The 24,826-nt window shown below is 42.4% G+C and overlaps 1 protein-coding gene across 1 annotated transcript in view; it reads left to right on the top strand.

Moving 5' to 3' along the window:
• COL22A1 (collagen type XXII alpha 1 chain) overlaps positions 1-24,826 on the top strand; it is a 209,309-nt gene that overhangs the window by 55,408 nt on the left and 129,075 nt on the right. The window contains exons 4-11 of the mRNA XM_069780112.1: positions 4,115-4,226; positions 13,449-13,572; positions 15,623-15,898; positions 16,971-17,051; positions 17,658-17,771; positions 18,369-18,413; positions 23,734-23,787; positions 24,577-24,612. Of these exons, the coding sequence (XP_069636213.1) occupies positions 4,115-4,226; positions 13,449-13,572; positions 15,623-15,898; positions 16,971-17,051; positions 17,658-17,771; positions 18,369-18,413; positions 23,734-23,787; positions 24,577-24,612 (842 nt within the window). The remainder of the gene's footprint in view (positions 1-4,114; positions 4,227-13,448; positions 13,573-15,622; positions 15,899-16,970; positions 17,052-17,657; positions 17,772-18,368; positions 18,414-23,733; positions 23,788-24,576; positions 24,613-24,826) is intronic.

The following is a 24,826-nucleotide window of genomic DNA, read 5'->3' as shown; positions in this document are numbered from 1 at the left end:
AATGCAAAGTGCTTCCAGGCACATGAATTAAACAAAATAATAACAAGAACAACAACAACAACAACAAAAAACTATACATATTTTCTTGTCCTTCAGCTGAAATAATCTTAGAGGTTACTTTAAAGCTCAAATTCATTTGGAAGTTTCCCTAGGTGTCTTCTTTCCAGTCCCACCTGGGCAATCTGCCTTGACTAACTTCTCAGCTCAAATGACAATATTTTGGGTTTGCTTGTTTCTTCTCCCACTTAGAAATGGAATGGTATCTGTTTAAGGAGACTCTTACAGTGAACGGTCAGGATAGCAAACTTAAGATACTGCTAGCCTGAATTTAAAAATCTGCAACCTTTATTCAGTCCTCATGGCAAATGAGACAACGTAAATACAAGTTATGTGTGACTAGTTAACATTTTTCCCTCTACTTTTGCTTCATTCACTGCACAAAACAGATAGCATTCGCTATGAGCAGAATATATCTCACCCAACTTCAGCAGTCTGAAAATTACTGTTTCTGCTGAAGGGTAGGATGTAGGCACTGCCAAATAGTGATTCAGCCTGTCTTTAGATAGGTCCAACACAGATGTGATGAGTTGTCTTCTTATAGACTCCTATATTTCTCTGCTGACCCCCAAGGGAACCAAGGCAACCTGCATATATCAGATGTCTTTTTTTCAGACGGCTAAATTTAGGTGAGCTGCATCTCACCCTCAGCAGAGTTCTTCGCTGTTTAGTGTATGGCCCAATGCCACATCTTCTGTAATGCTATTGAAATCCTTCAGCAACCAAAGCGTCCATTACCTCCATGGATTTTGGTTGGCAATGGAGTATCTAAGAGTGGAGGTTATCTCACCAGCTATAGACCTTTACTAGGCGAGATTTAGCATGCAACCCGAGTATCCTAAGCTCTCTTTATGTTAATGGAGAGAAACAGGCACTTTTGGCATCTGTTTTAGTATGAGATTAATCTTTCCCTAGAAGCGCCTGTATTTGACTCTCTGTGCCTAACTGAGAGTCTCTGTTATTACCCTGTCTAGAGAGCTGACATTTAGCCAGATGAACCCTACATGAAGTGCTCTGTGAACATGAATTAGTTTGTTTCATAGCTCCCTCCAAGGAAAGCGGAGGCAATATCTGAATTTGACACAAACCAAATTAATAGTGTGATTAAAATAAAACCATTTGCTGGTTTTGAGTGTGGACTCTGACACATCTAGGGCTTAACTTTCCCATGGACCTACATGGCATTTTTCAAAGAACAACCCTCATTCATTCTTTAATGAGAAATATATCAAGAAATTTGCAATTTGCCGATCCATAGCCTGAATAAGAAAAATCCTATTATGATTTACCTGTGTGCTTTATCTAATCGTGAATGCAAATGAGATAGTCTAAGTTGTGAGCATGACTTTCATTACAGCAAGTTCTGCTTGCAAAATAGTTTTAATAACCTTGTGTATGCTTCATAGTGTTATTTAGGCTTTCTAAACTGCATATTGTTAGCAATCTCAGCAAAAAAAAGCAAACCAGGAGGTTGATTAAATCTGACTCTTAACTTGTTTACATTGGAAAAGCATGCTGGTGTGCACACCTTCACAGTTGCTTATGATGGGAGCATTAGCTTGAGTTGTCAGAGAAAAATGAGAGCAAGTTTGGGTCTGAGCTAATGATGGGAAAACTTAGCAAGAAGTTCTTGTCACTGTACCTTGCACTTGTGTATTTTGAGCAATGGAGCTTTACAAGCTCCATGAGACGAGCAATACTGCACAGCTTGAGGACTCTGGTGACTTTGCATTATGACGTGACTTGGGCAGCATTTCAGCCTTCACCACCTCCAGCTCAGCTCCTGTGAATGGTTAACAATTTCCCTTCCCAGTCAGTGTGGTCTCTTCTTACCAGCAACGCTCAACTGCCTTCCTCACATTTCTGTGGTTGCTGTAGATGAGGGATATGTACTGCATGGTGAAATGAGCTATGGGAGGTCATACAGACAGGTCACACTGTTTTTTATGTGATAGCCAGGAGGGAGCTCTCATGTTCTGGTAGGGTCTATTTGCTGTGATTTATAGCTGCAATCGTGGCTGATTACAGTGTGTCAGAAGGGTGTATCACTGGAGTTGTTGCAGAGGTGATTACGAGGTGGAACCATGAGGCCCTGGAGCATCTTAACTGCCTCATATGCCCTCCTGAATGTCCAGTAATAGCTGAAAATAGAGTGGACAGGTGGGAAAAGCTGTTGACAGCCAGGAAAGTTACTGTAATACAAAAGGCCTCAACTTGGCACCAGGCAACCATTTCTGTCTTTGCTAACAATTAAGATTATATTTCCTCAGAAAAAGCTATTTCTTCAGAAAAAGCTCCATGATGGAAGCTTTATGTTTTATTTGCTGTCTGCTGTCACATCTTGATTTGCCTGGGGACTTGCCCAGACAGGTTTTTTGCACCTATTTTTTCATATAAATTTGAAGAATATCATTAAGGGGGTGCCTTTTCCTGTTGCAGCTGTTTTCAAGCCCTGCAGTGGCTTTCAGCCTGAAAGGTTCATGAGGGCAACTAAGAAACCCAAGAATCTGAGGGCCTCAGTTCACCACACAAAAACGTTTATCTATCCTAGAAAAGTTTTAGGAGCTCGCTAACTGAACAAAGTTAAAAGCACTGCCATAGTTTAAAGTCAATTTATCAAAATAAGCTATTCTAATATCACCAGGTTTGTGCGCCGGAATTACATACGCAGGAGTTAATATGTGTAATTGTGCATGTGTGAGGGGGAGAAGAGGTTGGAATAGCCCAAATAAAAGAAAAACACAGATTCTTTGCTGGGACACTCACAACCTGCCTTTTGCAGTGTCTTTGCCTCTAACTCCACTGTCTCTTTGGTTCTGGGAGTAGCTATTAGTTTGGATATGCATCCTGTGGAGCCAGTTTGGAGCTAAAAGCAGGATGGTTGCATCCATACAGTACTGCACCGCCAGGAACTGGGTGCATTGAGGAGAATAGCACAGTTGTAACCCCACTGTCCCTGGCAGGGTTTAGCAGCTGGGACTTCATGGCACAAAAGCAGGGGTTTGTTGTGGCTGGGACCATATTGACGCTGGAGCTGCATAGACCTGTGTGTGTGGTTTATGACTGAGCCTTGTCAGAACAAAGTCAGAAGCTTTACACAAATGTCTGCAGTCAAGATTGATAGCTCATGATAATGATGAGTTGATTGGACTAAGGCTAAGTTGTATTAAAATGATATGAAAAGTGTATGTAGTGAAGTGTCTTGGACTAGCGCTTGTCAATAAAAAGACATGGACCTATTCGACTGGATCCAGAGGAGGGCCACAAACATGATCAGAGGGCTGGAACACCTCTGCTATGAAGAAAGGCTGAGAGAGTTGCAGATCTTCAGCCTGGAGGAGAGAAGGTTCCAGGGAGACCTGATCATGGCCTTTCAATATATAAAAGGGAGCTTATAAGAAAGATGGAGAGAGACTTTTTACCAGGGCCTGTAGTGACAGTTTTAAACTGGAAGAGAGTAGATTTAGGTTGGAGATAAGGAAAAAAATTTTACAATTGAGGGTGGTGAGACATTGGAAAGGATTGCCTAGAGAAGTTGTGGATGCCCCATCACTGGAAGTGTTAAAGGTCAGGTTGGATAGAGCTTTGAGCAACCTGGTCTAGTGAAAGATGTCCCTGCCCATGGCAGGGGCGTTGGACTAGGTAATCTCTGAAGGTCCCTTCCAACCCAAACCATTCTGTGATTCTGTGATTCTGTGGTTCTATGATTCTACAAATAAGTGTTTCAGTCTGCACCTGTGCATTTTTCTACATAGGGATTAATCAATTATACAGCATTTTCAGGGTGTTGTGGCAATGCAAGCAGTAACTATTGATTTCTGGAGAACTCTGTTCTAATCTCTCCAACACCTGTTACAGTTTGAATTTATACTTGTTTTTGAGTTTTTGGACTAAGCAGATTACACCATTTCAGAATTTTGTTCTGGCTTTGCCCAACAAGAACAAAGTTAATCTCTGAAGTGCTGTGTTTGTGGGCTAAGATAACTACCTAAGCACAGTTTAAGACATGTCCCACTGCCTGATCAATGTCTCATATTTACACTTCCATTACGGACAGGATTTGACCTGATGGATTCGTTCAGTGTGAAACAGATTTTTGGAATGAAAGAAAATGGAATTCAGAGTGCTTATGTACGACTTGGAAGCTTCCCTGTTGTTCAGAAAACTGAGTGAGTACCCTGTTTTTTCACTTTATTTTCATCTGAGCCTCTGCTTTACATTATTTGGTTCCTCTGGGTTAAACTTGTAGTAGTTGCCTAGTACCTACACATATATTGCTGCTTTGATCAGGTCTTTCAGTTCTGCTGGCACAGATTTAAGACAACGAGGTTGGGAGCCTCCACACCAACTACAGGCTGCATCCTGGTAGAGTATGAGCTGGTTTTGGTGTATCTCAGTGGTTGTGAGGAGCAATATCAAGAAAATCACAAAAGAACTTAGGGCTTAATAAACAGCTTCTAAAAGGAATATTTAGTAGCACTCCCATTGAAATATATACTTGCTAATCACAGGAGACCAGTTCCTAGTAGATGTTATCAGTTAGCTAATATGGGTTTTGGCCTCATAAAAGAAAGAACAGTTTTTAATCCTGTGTCAACATGGATTCAGTCCTTGGGGCCTTTTGTGACCTAAGGCTGCCAGTTGTGTCGTAGTCTATCAGAACGGTTTCTCTTTGGGTTGTCACTTGAGTCCTGCTAGCATTAGCCTTGAAAAAAGTGAGTGCATAATTTCACTGAGTAACCATGAGCCATAGATTGAATTGTCATCATTAACATTTTTGCAGTACATTTCTCTGTGCTGGTTTGAACTTCAGCTTAAAAAATCGATAGTAATTCTTTTCCTTCTTATGGATGAGGGCTGTTATTTTTTATTCTGTTTTAGCTCTTTTACTCAGCTCAAAGCTTTACTTTGAGATGTCCTGTGACTTACTGTTGCTTAATTTCACAATATTTTTTTTGTCCTGGAGCCAGCCTGGATTGATTTACCCTTCTCCCCTCCCCCTCTTTCTCCATATAAACACACAGTCTTTAAAAAAAAAAAAATTATACTGAAAGGAAAGCTGTTTTCTCTAAAGTCCATAAATGAGGTTAAGCCTCAGGGTGAGTAAATTCACGATCTGGGAGAATGCCAGCTGCCTAAAGACATCTTGGTCTCGTTACGTAGTATATACAAAACTGCTGGTAGGGGGCAGGGGAATAAACCTATTATTTTGTTTGGCTCACAGCAGTCTCTGTGTAGAATATCTGCTTGCTGCGGCATGTAACAGGTAGTGGTAGTGTGCTTTATCACTGTAAAGCATTACCACCAAGACGACTTGGAAAGAAGTGCTTGTGCTTGAAGTGAAGAAGTCCAGTTTGCACTTAGGAAATCCTGGGAACGATGATCTACTGAATCTGACCTCTGGGTGATATTATGACAAATAGGACTAGTACAATCTTTGGGTGTATAAGCAGGAACTGTCAAGTATAAGCTGACTATCTGCATATCAGGCAACTCAGTCACCACTGCTGGGATGCTACGTCCAGTCCTTGTTTCCATAACTCAGTAGATAGAAATGGAGTGAATGAAAGTTTAAAGAACTGTGAAGCAGGTCTAATAGTGAGAAGTACAAGAAGTGCAGTGTAGTCAGGTAAAATTAAGAAGCGGTTAACAACTGAGGTGATTGCTCTCTATAAGAACCTCTGGGAAAGCAAAGTTTGGTGAAGGGTCTTTGGTGCTAAGGATAGTGGTAGACTGAAAGTCAGTGACTACCTGTTAACGACATCAAAAACGAGCATGGAAGAAGAAAGGCACACTTTTAACAATGAACATAATTAACCATTGGAACAAGTTAGCACAGATTACAGAGAGTTGTCCATTTGCATTCCTTTTTCAAATTAAGGGCTGAAGTACTTTGTTGTTGTTGTTTCTGTTTTTTTCCCAGAAAGACTGAGGGAGTGAAGCCAGACCAACCAGCTATGATGACTTTCTGTAGGCTCAGATTGCACCCATTTATTTGTTGTTGTTTTTAAAATAAGTAGATATAAAACACCATCAAAGGTGTCTGCATATTTGGTTCATTTTAGCCTTTGGATGTCAGGATTCTGAGATGGTGCATATAGGGTCATTGCGCACAGAAAATGAAATCTTGTAAAGCTGCACAAAACTGATAACTGGAATAATAAACAAAACAAAAACATCTGTCCTGTCTTGCAGATAACCTCAAGCAATGTTTAGCAACTGATAGCAACATCTCATAATTAGATACAAAATCATTAACTGAGTAATGTATGTAATTCACTTTATTATCTACTTAAAGGATTTGAATCCTTTTATATAAGCAGTAGTACTTTTACAAAGTACCAGCTTAGCTGCCTGGGAAATGTGCCTATTCATCTTCCGATCTGGAGCCTACAACTAAGAACTTTCTTCCTCTTTGTGGTGAGGCATCCTGTGATGGTTCTATGAGCAAGGAGACACAACAGCCAGGAACTTGGCTGTGGTCAATGTCCTGGTCACTGAGGGGCTTGCAGGTCTCTAGCAGGTCTTACAGGTCTCTAGGCTGAGGGCTGGTCCATAAATCTTCTGCTTCTCCCTGTTCCTCAGGTAACTGGCGCTGTGTCACAACCCAGGCTGGACAGACCAGGGAGTCATGTTGAATTCGGAGTTCCCTCGGGCTAAATTAAGGTGAAATGACACCAAACGATCAGTTAAAGATTTTATTCATGGCAGAGGCAAACTGAACTTGGGAGGAATAACAGTAGGTGGCAGGGTTTCTCACAACAGGAACTGGCATGAGACTACTTCTGTAAACCGTGTAACCCAGGGTAACCATATACATCAATTCAGGGAATGAGGAGATCCCTCCCGTTGGGTCAAGAGGTTCAGAGCAGACCCCCTTGCTTTCTAGACTCCTCCTCAGACAAGAGCTTAGGGGCAGCTGGATCCACTCCTAGTCCCAGACTTGGTCAATGGTTTTATGTCTTAAAAGGATGAGATGTAGGGGTTATGGAAAAGTAAAGAGAGAACAAGACAAAGAGAGAAAAAGGGAAAGAAAAAAAATATCACTGGTCCTGGGTCCAGTGTAGGTCCAGTCAGGTGAGGGGTCCAGTTCCAGTGGGCAAGTACCTGGGGCTTCAGTTTGTGCCCTTTTATCGTCCTTGCCCCTCCTTCGGGCAGGCACTCAAACTCATTCGGCTCATTAGGTGTCATGAGCAGTTTGTGAGGCTTTGGGAAACAGGTCAGTGGGCTTGGGGGGTTCTTTGGGGACTAACTTCCCCCTCCCTGCAGATGCAACCATTGTTTGATCTTTGGTCATCCACGGTGAGCTGCCCAGCTCAGTTTATCAGACCAGTTTGCTGCGCGCCCTCCAGCACTCCCTCCCAGTCCTGTTGCTGATGTCTGTGCTGGTGGGTGCTCAGTGGCTGCTTTTCACCTGTGGTTCCTTGCTGGGCAGGGTTCATGTATGCAGAGTTCATCTTTAAGCAGAACTTGCCCCATCATAGTGTTTGAGGCATTAACTCTTTCAGTCTCTCACAGGCTGTCGTACTGTTTGCTCATGGCTCCCCAGCAGATCTTCTGGCCAAAGCTGTGCCCCAGATTTCTGGTTTTGGGTACTCAGTCTTGTTTCTCATTACTGTTATCTTGGCTAATACCAAGCTTTTGGCTCACTATCTTGTTCTGCCCTCCATCTATTTCTCCAAGTCCTGACTCCAGAGCCTTCATCGTGGCCATGTCCATCCCTCAATTTTCTCTTGCCTGGCCTGGTTCCAGCCTGGCTTGGTCCTCAGCGGCCACCTCACAGAAATTCCTGATGCTTGGCCTAGCTTGTAGTCATGATCGGTTTGCTCTTTATATAGGTACATTGTTGTCTTCCCCAGTTTCTGAGTCTTGGGTTGTTTTGGGCATGTAAACCTTGGTGGTTTTGTCTGGGGACTCTGTCTCCTGACATTCAACTTTGACTTCAGTTGCCTGCCTTGGGTTTCTCCTTGAGCTCTTGCCCTGGTCTCATCATTTGTTCTGCTCCACAGAGAAGAAAATTCTACACAAAGCTACCAAAACCTCCTACACTAAACATGAAACCTGCTTCCTTGTTCCTTACTTCTTCTCAAACATGTACTTCATATGAGGAACAGCAGAGACAACTAGGATTCTTCAGCTTGGAGAAGAAAAGGCTTGGGAGGGGTGGCTCTTATCCATGTGTATAAGTACCTGATGGGGAGGAAGCAAAGATGGAGTCAGAATCTTCTCAGTGGTATCCATTGACAGGACATGAAGCAATGGGAACAAATTAAAATCATGAAATTCAATCTGAACACAAGAAAAACCTTCTTTAGACTAGATGATCTCAGGAGGTCCTTTCCACCTTCAGTGATTCTGGGATTTGTAATTCAATGCTGCACCCTCTCCCACTCTCTCCCAGCCCTGTCTTTCCCTTTCCCACTCTCGTCCCCCATACCAGAGGCAGTTGTTAAGCCTGATCTGTGACCTGTCACAAAATTTCCCATGGTGCTGGAGTTGGAAAAAGACCAAGATATTGTGCTGCAGTCAGGGATGAGACACACGACTCCTTGCTCTAAGAAAGCGGTGAGAGCAGACTCCCACCTGAAGGATCTTGCTGTGGCCCGTATCTGATCTCATGACCTCTATTACCAGACAAGTGCTTGTCATCTAGAAGAATAAACATGTCTGTCCAAATCTGCTGTGAAGTTAGTAGGAATATGTCTAGTAGGAGCACACCTGAGGAGTTCTTTGTAGGCTTCTTCTTTACTAGTTGATGAAACCGGGTGAATTCATGGGCCCCAGCACTAGACCCATATCATTTGTGCTCTTCACCTCTTTATGTGCTCGTGTCAAGTTTGTTTTGGCTGATGTCAAGCAGTGTTATCCCAGGTAATGCCTGGGCCTGGTGTGGAGGATGGAGCATGCCAGAGACTGCTCCCCAAAGGCAGCTCGGATACAATCATTCCCTTCGGGAAAGCAGCATTTGTCTGAACTGCACTCATCGCTAGAGAATGGACCCTGACCATTATTTACTAGTGTGGATATAGACATTGAGTCTCCTACGTCTAACAAAGGAGACTAAGCATGACTGAGGTGGAATGACTGTTGGCTTTTTTTGGTCTTTTAGAGTGTAAAGGACTGGGGGGAGAGCTGATAAACATACAAAAGGCTGCAGCAAAGAGAGGAGATCAAGTTGCTCCTGTGGTTTCTTGTGGAAAAAGAGTTGTTTCAGGAAGATTAAGCTATAGCAAGTGAGATTCAGGGTAGACTTTTTTTGTAGCCTGTAGGATAGTGAAACACAGGAAGAAATTACCTGGAGAGGTTGTATCTATTCCATCACTGAGGTTTCTGAAGTAGAGGCCAAAAAAATGTCTGTCAAGGATGTATGGGTGGAGTTGATTCTGTGTTGTGACAACCCTTCCATAGCCTTTTCTTTCCCTTTCTCCTTTTTTTTCCTTTTTTTTTTTTTTTTTTTTCTGTCATTCTAAGAGCCTCTGGTGATATGATGCATATGGAAATGAACTGGCTTTCTCCAACCTTGTTTCACAGAACTTAGTGAGTTACATTTCATATTAATGTTTTTTAGCCGTTGTGAAAGTGGTCAAATTTCCCAAATACATTAATTATGCTTTTCCTCACCAAATACAGACACCCTATTAATTGTTGTTGCATTCAGTGTCTGAAATGAGAACTGATAATCTTATTTTTCTCCATTTTGTTATTATTATAGATGTAGGATCTCATGCTGATTGTTACAGATGTAGGCTCTCAGGCCAAACAAAAGCATGTAAGAAGGAGGCTATATATTGAAAATGGGCAATGGCTAAAAGAGTCTTCTGCCTGCTTATTATCATTTTTCCTTTGTAGAAGTTGTGAATCACCTGACCTTGTAGCTGGGTTAATTAACTCTTAGACTAACCTGCAGCACTGGGGGATTCTCTTGTCTTGGAGTTTTATAAGGGCCTCTTCTGCAATCTATCCTGTTGTCAGAATTATAGACCAAGGAGCTGGCAGAGTGCTCCCTGTAGGTACCAGGCAGCCAGCAAAGCTCCATAATATGGATCATCAGTTCAATTCAGCCTTGGGTGAAAGAAGGAAATAAAACATTTCTGGGGACAGCAATTCCTGCCCTTGGATTCCTAAGTAAAGCTGAGCTTCTAGATGGAGATCACTTTTTAGTGAGGAAATAAATGAAAACTCATAAACAAAGTTTTTGTTATTTATGCAGTAATGCATCTCTGTAAAAAATACAGGGACCAAGGACTTCAGAAACAGCTTTCATCATCTCTTCAGAGCAACGAGAGTGTCTTTAGGTTTGCTTTTGGCACGAAACCTTTCTCGGTTGGGAACTTGCAGCCAGTTCTTTGGCACCTTTAAAAATCAGTTGAGGGTGACAGGTAATAGGTCATTATAGATTTCTATCAGTTTAAATCTACCTGATGGGCCATTTGTCAGTCTCTGTGTGATGAGATTTGGCCAGACTCACAAGGATATTTAGGTACCTAACTCCCAGTTATTTCTGTGGGCATTAAGCATCTGAAAACCCTTTCTGAATTTAAGCTTGCATGGTGAAATTCCTGTTCCCTGCTCAGAGGTATTCAGAAAGACTCTCTTAGCATAGAGGCCAGCAGATGGCTCTTACAGATCTGGTTGTATTTTGTCAGGCCCAAGGCTCAATGTGGTATCTTGGGGGACTAATTTCAACCACATGCTCCTATACCTCCCTGCTCAACAAAGCAGTGATGCCACAGTTACAGCCACTGCCTTTAATTTGTACTTGGAAACAAGCACACCTGCGTATGCAGAGTTGAAAAACCGTTAGGGAAAGGCAGCATTGAAAGCATGTGTCCTGCTGCTGTTGATGTGACGATAGCAAACGTACTATGGATCGGCAAGAGAGCAAAGCACCCCCAGAGCTGTAACTCTGCTACCTTGTGCCACCACTGGATTAAATAAGAAACCATTTCTCTGCTTGCTTTTCATTCAGTAGGAGTTTGGAGCTGGTGGTGGGCTGTAGCTAGGAGAGTAGTTCAATAGGGCTGTCTGTGCCCAAAATGTGAATCAGAATCTTAAAGGGCAGGGAAATAGTGGTGAGAAGTGAGTGAAGCTAAATGCACTAGGCACGGATGCTGAAATTACAGAGTTTGGGGAGCTGAGCCACGGGGAAATGCCCCCACTGGCAACACTCTCCTGTAGAAACGTCCGTGGTTTTTGTTCAAGAGGATGAAGCGGTAAGCAATGCCCTTTCAACTATCAACATTGCCACCTTGCTGAAGTTTCTTGAAGGGGTGGAGGAAAACAGCCCAAACCGTCAGTGAAGTTAAAAGCTGAGGCGTGCATCTTCTTCCTTAACAAACTTGGACACAATGAGTGTGCAAAGCCATTTTGATAGGAAATTTGCACTAAGGCATGTCAGCGGTGAAGGAGACCTGGCGGGGTGCCCTGTTGGGAGGGGTGATGTCACTGACCTGACTCTCTCTTGCCAAAAATTCTGTAGTCTTTCTTGGTGGCTTTCAGTGCTTTAGTCATGCCAGTTGTATTCTCCGTGGCAACTCTGCCACAAGAGTGACAACTGACACACTTCTTGTTTTGTCATGAAGGGAGGGAGCGTCTGGCTATTTTGTGTGCCATGGGAGAGATGGGTGCTGATGTGAGGTGGATCTGTGACTAGGGAGGGCTAGTTTGTGAATAGCTAGTACCAAGAAGTGAGACAGCCTTGTCTGCTCTCCTAGGGGAAGGATTTTGTAAAGGAGCTAGTGGGAGCCTGGTTCAGTTTTCTCTTGTGTTGCAAGACTTCAGAGAGTGCCTGTGTCCCCAGTGGGAAGACCAGATTATAATGGTGCATAGCCTGCATGGGCATTTTATACAGTAAAAGCCACAGTGGTGGATGAAACCATAGTGTTCTGAATTTTTAACCAGGCTAAAAATATAGGAAATTCAAAGTACAGGTTAAAAGGTGACTGAATATTTTGGCATTAGGAAACACTGACTTTCAACCTTTGCTGTAATTGCAAAACAAAGTGTTTTGGAAATCCTGAGGATTTTTTGCTTTAAACACCATTAAAAGCCTCTAGTTTTGTGTGCCTTTGCCTGTGCCAGTTTCTGCATAGTGACAGACTATGTCAAGTATTCCTTAAGAGAATCTGTCTTCATTGTTTTGCTCTTCATTAATTGCTGCCGTTGTGTTTTGTTTTCTAATGGGTGCTTATGCCTGACTGCTCAGATGTCCGGAAGCAAAGACATGATATTTAGGAAGGGTCTATTTAGGAATGATCAGAGGAGCAGGCTGGCTTGGGCATGGGGAACAATGAAGTTAACTGGGACTCTTCAGCTGGGAAAAGAGATGGCTTAAAGGCATTATAAGCAAAGTTTGCGAAATCATGAATGGCACAAAAACCAGAAAAAGAATAGGTTCATTGTGTTGTCCCTTATAAGAACTGAGCTAGGTCCTAAACAAACAGGAGGAGGTTCATTATACAGTGGGTAGCAGAGCTGTGTGATTCCTTGCAAAAGGATGTTGTGAATGTAGTAAGTTTACCTGAGTTCAAGGGGAGACTGGAGAAGTCCATACAAGATAAATCCATAAAAAGTTAATAATATAGAAATTTCAGTTGTCTCTGAGTTTGACCCCTGTATCCCAAAGAGTTGGAGGTAGGGACGATACATTTGTGCTGTTCATTCTTGTTCTTAGGCATCCAGTAATGGCTAGTGACAACGAAATAGTGATACTGGGTTAGTTATCCCCTCTGTCCAGCCCTGCATGCTCAGTTTATGGTATGTTCCTTATGTTGAGGCTGAGTCAAACAGTGCTGGTTTTTGTTACTACAGGCTTATGCATGGATCATGGTGTCACACTGAGTAAATTTCTGCCTAATGTGTTTGCAGTGTTTGATTTGAGAAGGCTCTTCTGTTCTCCCAGGCCATTAGCCAAGGAACATCACCTTGGACAGCCATGAGGTGTAGTCCCTGTTTTGGGGCAAATATGACAATATTTATTGCTATAACTTGTTACATTTATAGGGGCTTTCAGGTGTGCCTGCCCGTTCTCAGATGTCACAGGTCTCCAGTGCCTCTGGAGAAGAACAGAATGCTTTACAGATTTCATGAACTGAAGCATCAAGTGAAAAACAACTGTTTTGACATGATGGATACTAGACTGCAGATTTTCACTGTTTCTTATTTAATTTGAGAGCTTCACCATTGCAATGAAAAAGGGCTCCTCAAGGACAGAAACACCTGGAGGGCACAAGCTCACCTTCATCTCTCTGCAGGCTGACAAGTACAGCAGATTTTGAAGGAACTATATGATGCTTTTGGGAAGCACTGCTGGGACATGCAGAGAGTTTTAGAAGTTCTGCTCTTCATTGCTGAGCCTGATACATTGCTCTCTTTTCCCCTCCCCATGCCAGGGATGTATTTCCACAAGGCCTCCCTGATGAATACGCCTTTGTAACTACCTTCAAATTCCGGAAGGCTTCCAGGAAAGAAGACTGGTATATTTGGCAGATTATTGACAAGTACGGCATACCACAGGTACGAGGCCCTTTGCAGCCAGCAAGAAGAGCCTTGTTTCTCTTTTGTGGCACGAACCAGCTTTCTTGCCCTAACCTCCCACTCCTTTTTCCTTGTGGACTTCTAAAAATCCCTTTACCTGTCTTTCAGTTCATTTTGCTGAAAATCCTTTACCTTTAATTCAAACCCTGAAGGAAGGTTTGCATAGACCTTGATTGTTGTTAGCGTGCAGATAGATGTGTTAGTTGGAAAGGGGGAGAAAAATATACCATCCTTGCTCTTGAAACCACTTTTGGGTTTTTGGTTGTTTTGTTCAGGTAGTCCTGTTTAGGGAAAATATTTTGCCTGTTTGGAAAAAGATTGCCACAATGAGGTACTACAGAGCAGTGAGCTATGTCAAGTTTTTGCACAGACTTCTAGATATCATGCAAAGGCATTATGGGTTCCCTGCTTAGGACGTGGATGTAACACCTATTATTGCTCCACAACCCTGAGTCGTGCCTGCTGCAGAATTTTTGTCAAGTACTCTCAGGTTCTCAGAAGAAAAATACCATAAGAGTGTAATAAAGGGCTGTCTGTTCCTATGTAGCATGTTCTTAGCAGCATGCTATAGTTTAGGGGTTCAAGTGTGCTTGAGGAGGAGGTGGTTTGGATGGGCTGTATGGTTTTCTGCTCAGTACCAACATGGTGCTTGACGGCATTACCCATGACTCTAAACTGGGCTGTCGGTGTGGGCTCACGTAGCCATGTAATGCAGTATTGCTGCTTTGGAACTGGTATTCAAAAGGATTTGGGGAACTCACAGTGAAGGATAGATGCAGTCTGAGGACTTAGCTAATTGAGTTTCAGACAATGGTAAAAGGTTCATATGAAAATTATTATCAGGTCCACTTCGTTAAATGAAACATGATTTACTGTGCTACATGCATTCTTAATTCCTGCAGAGTGAGAACGTGTGTTTCACTCAGTATTTCTTGGAGACAGCTAAAAACCTGAACTTCTTAGGTGTGGATAGAAAAAAGCACTCAAGAATTTCAGTAATACTTTCAAAAGTGCCTTAAATTGTGGTGCCAGAGGTGCCTTAGAGCCTCATGAGCCTTGTTTCATGTAAAGTCAGTAGTGGTTTGGCCACTACATTGCAGACCTGCGTAGCTTATGGACTGCAGACACGTCTGAGCTAATGCTGATCTGAGCTGGCGTTTCTAGCCAGCATGGTGCTCAGCTGCATGGAGATGTTGGGTCAGTTCTGGAGTCAGCCTGCCCTGGGCTGCTTACATCAGACACGGCTCAGCCCTGATGTGGCCAAACTCTTTCCAGCTCTGCAGCTTGCGGATGCATCATTTGTTACCCTGGCTCTGTGCTTTGCTCTGTTCCCTGCTGCTTGCTTGTAACTAACTGCCTGACTTTGGTAAAAGAAGAATCAATTTGTAAATGAACTAAAAGTATAATGTCTTCAAAAGCCTATTTTTGCCCGCTCCATAGCTTGCAACACAGTGGGGGGTGCAGCTGTAGTTTTCTGTTCAAAGCATCTGAAATAAAGCATGGGCAGTGCTACAGCTCACCAGACTGGTTTCATACCAGGCAATGAGGCATTCGTCCATGCCCCATGGGACGGTTGAGGAATGTGATGGGACTAAAGAGCACAGAGCCTGCTGGGAAGTAGTGGAGGATTGCACAGGAGGGAGGGATCCAAAACAGGTTCAGCTTTGTTTGTCTGCCTTTGGGGAGATGCCCCTGACATGTGCTACCACCCAACTGTTCCCAAGCATTGCCTGGGAGGCATCAAGGTGGCATGTGCTGAAACCATGTCAAGGATCATACTCACAAGAGAAGGCTTTAGGTGGTCATGGGTCTGCACCCAAGCCTGTGCCCTGCTCCGTCTTATTTACTAGAACAGATGTAGGCTCCCTGTCCATATCTCACTCAAAAGTCTGTTGTCTGCTCTTGCTTGCGCTTCTCGCCACATGCTGTACCATCCCTGACTTTGGGGTGTCAGTTGTGATAGAAAGGAGGCAGGAGAAAGGAGAAGGCTTTGTACTTTCTTAGCAAAATCACTTCTGTCTGCTTGCAGGTCTCGATCCGACTGGACGGAGAGAACAAAGCTGTAGAGTACAATGCCATTGGGCTCACCAAGGATGCTGTGAGAGTGGTCTTCCGAAATGCACGAGTCGGTGATATTTTTGACCGCAGCTGGCACAAAATCGCCCTCAGCATTCAGTCAAAGGCTGTCTCACTTTACATAGACTGCAGACTGGTGCAGATGTTGCCTATTGAAGACAGGGAAAATATTGACATTCAAGGAAAGACTGTGATTGGCAAACGCTTGTATGATAGTGTCCCCATCGATGTAAGTACTGCGTGTGCTGATTGGAGCTGGGGTAATGTTCAGCACTGGGTTTGCAGCATGTGAATGGGGTTTTGGGGATTATGTTGTAATCGACCTTTTTCCTGAAGCAGCATCACTGAAATGTTACCTGTGTTACATAGCTAAGACAGATTGGCATCTCATCATGTACAAGATTTGCTGTCTTTTTATGTGAGACTGTCAATATCTCCGTAATGGGGATTAAAAATGAGAAATCCATTTCATCCTTCTGTCTAGTTCCAGAATGTGCAGTAGTTAAAATCAGAGACAAAATCATTCAGAAATACCATCAACTACACACATAAAGGTCTTTTGCTGTCTGATCTTGGCACTATGAATGTTTCCACTTGTGATAGGAAGAGATAGGGAAAAAAAAGAAAGCTCGTTAACTCAGCAGAGTCATGATATATTCTCAGTTCCTCAGAAAAGATACCTGATCCGAAATTACTCTTGCTCCAATTGAATTGAAGTTGAGACCTGCGTGTTGGACCTGATTGTCCAGTAGCAGTGTTAACCTGGTATAACTTATGCATGATTGTTTGGTGTTTTGAGAGTTGTGTAATCTTTCTTAGCTGTGCAAAACGGATGGAATGTGCATATTAAATGTGCTAATAGCATTTCTCACGCAGGGGTAAATGGTTAGAAGATGCAAGGCACAACAGGAGAAAACCAAACTTTATGTCTAGATGAAATTCTAGGAAGGATAGAGGTGGTCAGAATATGTCTTCTCAGACAGAAATTTGGCCAGAACATGGGGATTAGCATGCCTCCTTATTTGCTTGAAAACCTGCACCAGAATTTTAATAGGCATATTCAGGGTCTCATTAGCTCAGCACTCTTGAAGCATGCTGAGATATTGGTCTACTATTGACAGAGAGAGAGAGAGATTGACTACAGGATCCATAGAATCACTGTGAAGTTAGCCCCATCTGTTTTTTGTTTGTATTTGTCTGCACTGTTTGTATCCGTCTGCACTGTTTGTATCCAAGCAAAAGGACATGCAGTCTTTAATAATTCACTGTCTCTGAGACTATTGCCTCACTGTGTCTTCTAGTTTGATCTTCAGCGGATGGTTATATACTGTGATTCTCGGCATGCTGAACTGGAGACCTGCTGTGACATTCCCTCTGGACCAGTAAGCTTCTTTTTGTCATTTATTCATTTTCACATGAATACTCTTTGTTGAAATCTATTACATAAATCAGGGAATATATGGCAGTGTGGGATTATCTTTTTTTTAATGATGGTGAATGAAACCTAACTATATAATTGGTAATGTAGCAGTGCCAGAAGAGGACCATTGCAGAGGGATGAGTATGAGAAATTTGAAGTTTCCAAGTTGCTCTTTCCTTGTCAAACTGTCAGGGGAAACAAAACCCTGATGTGATGATGGAACAACAGAAATGCAGCATGAAATATTCAACATTTCCTACTGGTTTTATTTGGGAAGAGCTAAACTGGTGCCAGTTGCTGCTTAGTTTCCTGTGCTCAACTCTCATATGAAACTTCCACCCTCCTCTCACTCTTCTCCCCTCGACTTTGGCTAAAGAGATTCATTGTTCATTTCGACACATTTTTCCCTACTGCTTGAATGAATGGCTTTTGTGGGATTTCGTTCCTCACTAGGACTCATTTAGCTGTGCATTAGTCAGTAATGCCTATGCAGTTTCTCTAAAGTGGGTGGAAGAGGAAGCTTTCTAGCATCGAAGGCTTTGTCATGACTTTGGGTGTTTGGGTGTAGTGCCAGGTCACAGTCCTGACGGAATCACCTCCCCTGGAAGTGAGGCCCACTGTTGGCAACGAGCAAGTTGGCCACCTCAAGACTGTCAACTGCTCCTGTCCTGCTGGACAAAAGGTGAGTGTTGAGATGAGCGTGTTTCATTTAAGGCATGCTGGGTAGGTTTGGAAATCAGGGTATGACACAGTGCAAGTGAGTTATAAGAAGGGCTGTATTTGTTTGTGAAGCACTTTAAGACCTAGAGGTGGAAAGAACATCACAGAAAGAGCCAGGCATGTGTTATTCACAGGTGGGATGTCTGTAGAGGTAATGGCAGTCTTCGCAGGTGTTTTCGCTTTACCTGATTCAGTGATTTTGATCATGCTGGTAGTCCTCGTAACAACCTTGAAAAGAAAGTGGTTATTCTTATCCAGGCCAGTTATGTGCATCCTTCTTCAAGTAAAAAGGAAGATATTCTGGAGGTAAATATAGCCACACTGAAAAAAATCTCATAGCTTTTAAAAGCAGTGTGCTTGCTTATATTGGCTGTGACTGGGACATCTGAGAAGCGAGCTTCATTGTCATTGCTCTTGAGGGTGTGTCTGTTTTAGTCTGTTCTCCACTAAAGCCCGAAAACATTTTTGTTGTCCTCAGTTGTTGTAGGATTGGGCCCCTTGCTTTGTTATATAATGAAAAGATCAGTTTGACTAATCATGGTTTTTTTTTTTGTCTTAGGGGGAGAGAGGGCCAATTGGCCCTGAAGGTCCTAAAGGTCAAAAGGTCAGTAATATGTGCTAGTTCATTTGTTTAATAAAAACAACACCAACAAAAACCAGTTTCAGAGTAAGTTGAGGAGTTGAAGGTTTTGAGAAATAAGTCAGTTTGGCATGTGACTGAGTTCAGATAGTTTTGGATGAGGCCGGGACTGCAGGAAACTCTGGCCACCTTTGCTCTAGGTTTACATTTGAGCTTCTCTGTTGCTGCTTTATGTCATTCTTGGAGTAAGTGTGTTTCCAAATCTTTTCCTGTAGCTTCTAAACCGTTTTTTTTTTTTGCAAGTTAGTGTTATTCACTAGGTCATGCACAGCTTTCACGGTAAGTCACCTGGAAAACCACATGCTGCTTCTGTACTGTGCCTTGCTTAGCAATACTAGATATCCATAGGTTAGGTAGCAGCCTCCCAGTCACACTCTACAAAATTTCCTGAGACTAAGGTAAAGGATTAGCCACAATCTGTTATCCTTAGCAAGACTGTCTGAATCATGATGTTAAATATAGGCCATGTTCCTCAGTACTCTTTTTCCTAGATAACAGGGTGGGAGAGTGGTTGTGACGTCTGCTTCAAGTGCAGCCTCTATATTATCCTGGATATTCTGCAAGCTTCTTTGATATGCACGTTTGCATTCAGCATACGCGCATTTTCCTTCTGTGCTTGGTTACAAACAGAGCTGTGAGAGAATTGACTTAAAGGGAACACTTGTACTGGAAGAAAACAAAGATTCACAACATTGCTGAAGAGGTGAAAGTTGGTGGTATTGGTGGTTTGCAGTTTCACCATCTGTGTGATTAAAAAGATGTTTGGGAACAATTTGTATTCAAAACTATTTCCATCTAAATCACTTCCACAAATTCAGTCACTGAATTTATACCTGTTTGGTGAATAAACAAAGTGCACCCCACCAAAAGTTACTCATTTATTATGAAACGCTGTGAGAGGAGAAAGGAGGAATCTCTGGGTCTTGGAAGGTCAGACATCCTCAGCAATGTGTTGTGTTGTGGTTTTTTGGCAAGGCTTGGTCTGCTGTCTGCAGGGAGAAGTTTTGGATGATGAGGAGATGTGTTTTGGAGTATGTTTTCTGCTGGCATGAAAGAACATGGGTGCATTAATGCCTGACTGAAACTGCAGAAAATGTTTCCTTATTCTTCCACATGTATATAAATAGCAGCTTTCTATTTTAATCTGTGACGGCTCAAATAATGATGGGCTGTTTTGAAGAATGGCAGAGCCATGAGTGTTGTGAGGAGGTTGCAGAAGGATGATGATGATGATAATAAAAGCACCCTGCAGCAACATCCCGTCGTCTTTCACTGCTTTGACAAGGTCTTTGCAGTGGTGAGGGTGTCTGTACTGTGTAACGTGGCACTCTGCTCGGGTGCAGGAGATACTAGTCGAATACAAAATAGCGTATATCCAAGCACAGCATCAGCAGGTTTTCTGTAACAGATCCCAAAATGGCTGTCCCACTCCTGCAGGTGGGTTGCTGAATCGCTCTACAGATGCGTGTGACTTTTCCTGGGCTGTAGTGGTGTGAGACTTGTATACAGCCAAGGCAGGACTATGTCACAGTCTCAGGGAGCTGGGGATGATGCCATTTAAATCCAGGCTCTGACAACAATTTGGTACAAATGTGATGATTTGAGACAAATGGCTTAGCTTCTCTATCTGCTAAATAAGGCAAGTAATAGATTTTGTTCCTGACTTGCAAAGACGTTGTGATTAAATAACATATACCAACCTTGACAGAAGTTCTTGCATCACTATTGCCAAAGACCAGCTTGTCACAGTCCCTGCTCTGTGTGCAGGAACTAATATTGCTCTCCTCTCTCTCTCTGCAGTATTACTGAGCTACTCAGGCTAAAATGCTGGCTATGGGGAAGAAAGTCAGTGCTGTTTGCAACTTCCCAATATTACTACCTGGTACTTTATTAAGGAAAGACTAAAGCCCCACAATAATAAGAGTGGCTTCTGCATTATGGAGTTATAACTGTCCATAAAATGTTTTAGGATCATTCAGCTTGGCTCCTTATTTCTAAGGTGCAAGGGTTGTGTTTTAAAGCTTTGTTGCTGTATAATGAGGAGGGCTGTAAAGCTTTTTTAAGGTAATGAATATCAAAGATTTCCATTTGTTACCTGAATCCAGGAGCTGGGAATTCAAGAAACACTAAAAAAACCCCCAACAAAACAAAACAAAACAAAACAAAGATCTCTACTATACTCTTAGGCTTGGTTAAAATAGGCTAACAAGTGAGTACAGTGTAAGAAAAGGCCAAGCATTAATTGACTAACCAGAGAGGCGGGGATAAAGAAATGAATAAGGAAACAAATTATCAGGAAAAGGTGAAAATAGAGTGACATCAGGACCGAGTCAAAATCATAATTATCTCTATAGACATCATCACTACGGAGCGTCTCTTATGTGGGACAAATTGCAAAGCTGAAATCTACCCCTAAATAACTGCCCAAGCAATATTTAGACAGGCTGCAGGTACTTGAGCATTATCCAAAAATATTTTACAGGCTGATAGCAAGAAATGCCCTGTGAGAGACTATTCGGCTGTATAAGAACCCAGCAAAGCAGCTGGTTCAGCTGTATCAGAAAAACAGCATAGCTGGTGGGAGTCACCTGAGAAATTAATCCCACCAGGGCATACTAACAGGGAGAGAGAGGTCAGAGTTAAAAAAACAGAACACCCCCCTTTGCCCCAAAACAGGGATCTTTAGAGAGGTTGACAAAGGCAGGAGGACTGTAAGGCTCCTTTTCTAAGCTAAGACAGTTTTGGGGCTTGGTTTTGTTTTGTTTTGTTTTCCCTAGACCAGTAGTAGCTGGTGGCTTTTTCACTCTTTATCCAAAGAAGGAATAATGGCTATGTGGTTCTTTCTGCTTTCTTTAAGAAAAGGTCAGTTTGAGGGTCTGTTAAGTAAAGTGAATGTGGGTGTTGTCTACCTGAAGCTGAAGATGGAGAGACTGGTGTTCAGGCTCTGCTATCCTGAGCTCCCATAGCATATCCCTTCTTTTAGGGGAGGAGGCTTGGGCAGGCTTTTCTTACGGTACCATCTGACTAGTGGAAATGTTCGAAGTGTATAACCAGTGTGGGAAGATAATGAGTTTCTGTTCCTCTCTAATTTAAGTCTTCAAAGGCAGGGCAAAACAGGAGTGCTTGCAGTTATTAGAAAAAGTGAAAAAATCCCTCAGAGATGAACACCTCTGTCTCAATCACCCTGCTGCCAAACTGAGGGTAATGCATGGAGACACAGTGTACATGTTTTAGAAGGAGATATAGTAAAGGATGGTATTGGGGAAGAGTGAGACAGGAAATAGCTTTGGAAGAATTGGCTAACATGCCTGAAGCTGGGTTCTATTGATAAATTTTAGATGCTAACGACAGCCCAGTCTAATTTATTTTCCTTCTGTACTTGCTCTGCATGCTGTGTTGTTTGCAGCCAGCCTGGCTGGTTGGGGTGCTGGGCTGATGGTCAACAGGCTTCTGCTCAACTCCAGCGCTGCTATTGATCCCAATTTAGACAAAATCACATCTCTGTGAGATCTGCTTTTGTCCACATCATAGAAATGACATTGCTACCTGCCTTTGGGAAGTTTGTGAAGTCCAGTGTATTAGACGTGCTCTAGCGGGATGTATTTTTTTTCCTCCAAATTGGAAAGGTGTTTTGGTCTACTTTAAGTGTCTTAAAAGAGACGGTTGCATATTTTTATGAATTTTGCCACAGCCTACTTGAATTGACTGTGACATTGGTTTTGCATATATGCTACTTGCTCTGTGAGGTTTCTTTCTTTTGGCAAAAAAATGACAATGGTTAAAGAAATAAACTTTCATATTTCCTGTGTTTTCAAAAGCCTATCTTCACTGGGGGAAAAGAAAGTGTGATGCTGACAGATGTTTTAGTGTCTGGTGCAGCTAAGCCCAGCTTTTTTGGGCATAGGTCAAGACAAACTGAATAGAGCCAGAAGATTAAATGCTATTGTGGTCCATGTGGGGAGATTTGGGGAGTGCAGGGGTCACTGGACTTATTGCTGCTGTGGGGCTCCTGCTCCAGGACTTTTTCAGCTTGATGCTGTGTCTACACTGAAGTCCAAAGTGCCTAAACTCCCTCAGAGCGAAGGATTATGGGAGGTACAAATAGGTGAGGATGTTGTATTTGTTAGTGATGGATGGGGAGCTCAGCACAGCATGTTTCTGGTATGTACCTTCTGGGTGAGAATCAGGCAGGAGCTAGGTAGAAGTGTGTGGGAAGAGCCCTCTGCTCTCCAGCAGCTCCTGGTGCTAGGGGAATTGAAGGAACTGGGGGCAACACTGCACATATAGCCTTAAACTAGTCTTAGTAATGGGTACATCCTCAAGTGGTCCTTATTCCAGTTTTGTGACTGCAGAGCAGTATGTGAAAATGATTTGCAGGTATTTTTTCTGCACTTGCTGTTTTTGGCACCACTTTTAGTTCTGTGTCTGAATATTTATGGCATGATGCATCTTCTTTCATCTTTTACCCCTTTCACCCCTGTTCTTTTTAGGAGACAAGTGAAGAAAAAGTTTTGCTTGGTTTTTGATTGACCATTTTTCTCTTTTCCTCCCTATGTATTTGCTGCTTCAGTTTTCATTCCTCTACCCATTATAATCTGTATGTTCTCAGCTGTCTTTTTTCTGTGTTCCTTTCCCTCTCTTCTATTGGAGCAAGCAGGGAGAGTGACTCTGTGTGTGTTGCACACTTCTGTGAGGAAAGGGAGGAGTTAGCTGATCATGAAAATTAGCATGAATGAAAACAATGGGGTTTGAATTTTTTTGAAAAATAGCTCTAAAATCTTGACAATATTTACAGGTTTATTTTTTGCATATTTTAGGTTTGCACCCTGTAGGTCTTATGCAATCGACCTTTCCTAGCTTAATAGAGAATAAGAACTTTTGAAATACCTCACAGGAGAGAGCCCTCTGCCTTGCCAGTGCACTCTGAATGCTTCTAGCAGTGTTTTCATATGAAAAATAGAATATAAAATCAATCTGAGAACTTGGACATTGAAGTCAGTATAAATGCAATGAGGTACACCCAGTTCTTATGGCGGGAGCTGAAATCTTGGCCGTAGAGACTGGTCAGACCAGAAGTGTCCACAATCTCAGTCAAACCCTTGTTGCATTGCTTCCCAAATAATCAAAGCAATGGAAAGCTGACCACGAAATACAAACACTAATGTGGTACACTTCACCAAGGAGTCCACACGAAGTTGTAAGAGGAAATCTCATCTATTATTTGTATGCCTGTCAAGAAAGGAATGAATTAACTCTGTGGTATTAACACCCTTTCTTTTTCAAGGGAGAAAGTGGCAGCCAAGGGCTTCCTGGACTCAGAGGAGAAAAAGGAGAGTCAGTAAGTAAGAGATACCAGAATGATTTTATGTAAGGAGATGGAAATGCAAGTAGTTGTTTTCTCATTTATGGTGAGAACTTGCTCACAATGTCAACATGCCCTGTTGAATATGTTCCCTCTGCTGGGCCTTAATCCCAGGGGGAAGCTGATCTTTCTGGCACCCACTGTCATTTCTTAGAGGGGGGAAATGGATGGGTTCATCCCTGAATACAGCTGATAACTGATTTTGTATTGGCCTTCTAATTAAATTATGTAAGTTGGGTGTACTCAATTGTATCACAGCTGCACATCTAACGGGGACAGTATGAGACAACTGCACAAAGATGATGCAAATCTCTCTCAACTCTTTTACATTCAGATGACCAAGATACAGCTTTCCCCAGCTGCAGTTAATGCAAATGCCGGACTGAGTTTTTAGGCAAGGAAATCTTTAACCCTATGTAAAATTCGTTCTAATAAGGGTTGTTGGCATCTTTGATTTTGGAAATGTAATATCAGACTCTGCCCTGAATAGAAAATAAGATGTTTTCCTGGCTGCGGTAGGAGAACTGGGGATAGGTTTTCTATTTTAATTTGTCACTGAATTATTATCAAGGATTTATGCCCAAAGAAAATTACTTTCCCTATAGTAGCTGTCCTGTGACTTGTGTGTCCATATATATATAGATGATATATATGGATAGATAGGTATATCTCAGATATATAACAAGGAAAACATGAAATATTTATTTATACTGGTGTTTGACATCCTTGCTGTCAAATGTACATTTTCCCTTCTTTTATTTCTAGGGTAGAGCCTATGGCAGAGGAGAAAAAGGAGAAAAGGTAAGATCTAATCCTTCATTGGACTAATTAAATGAGAGTCGCTTGCTGTCGCCTTCTGTAGCTCAGAGGTTGCTTTTGGAGTGCACAGGATTCAAGAGATGTGATCAGTTGGATCTTTGTGGGGAACTTCTATGTTGTGTTATGCCTCCTTCTGCAGAAAAGCTTTTGAGTGTTCATTGCTTTTCCCCTTTGTGTTCTTTGAGTTTCCTTTGTG

Source organism: Haliaeetus albicilla, chromosome 3, assembly GCF_947461875.1.
Source record: "Haliaeetus albicilla chromosome 3, bHalAlb1.1, whole genome shotgun sequence".
NCBI lineage: Eukaryota > Metazoa > Chordata > Aves > Accipitriformes > Accipitridae > Haliaeetus > Haliaeetus albicilla.
This window is presented reverse-complemented; position numbering and strand designations above follow the sequence as displayed.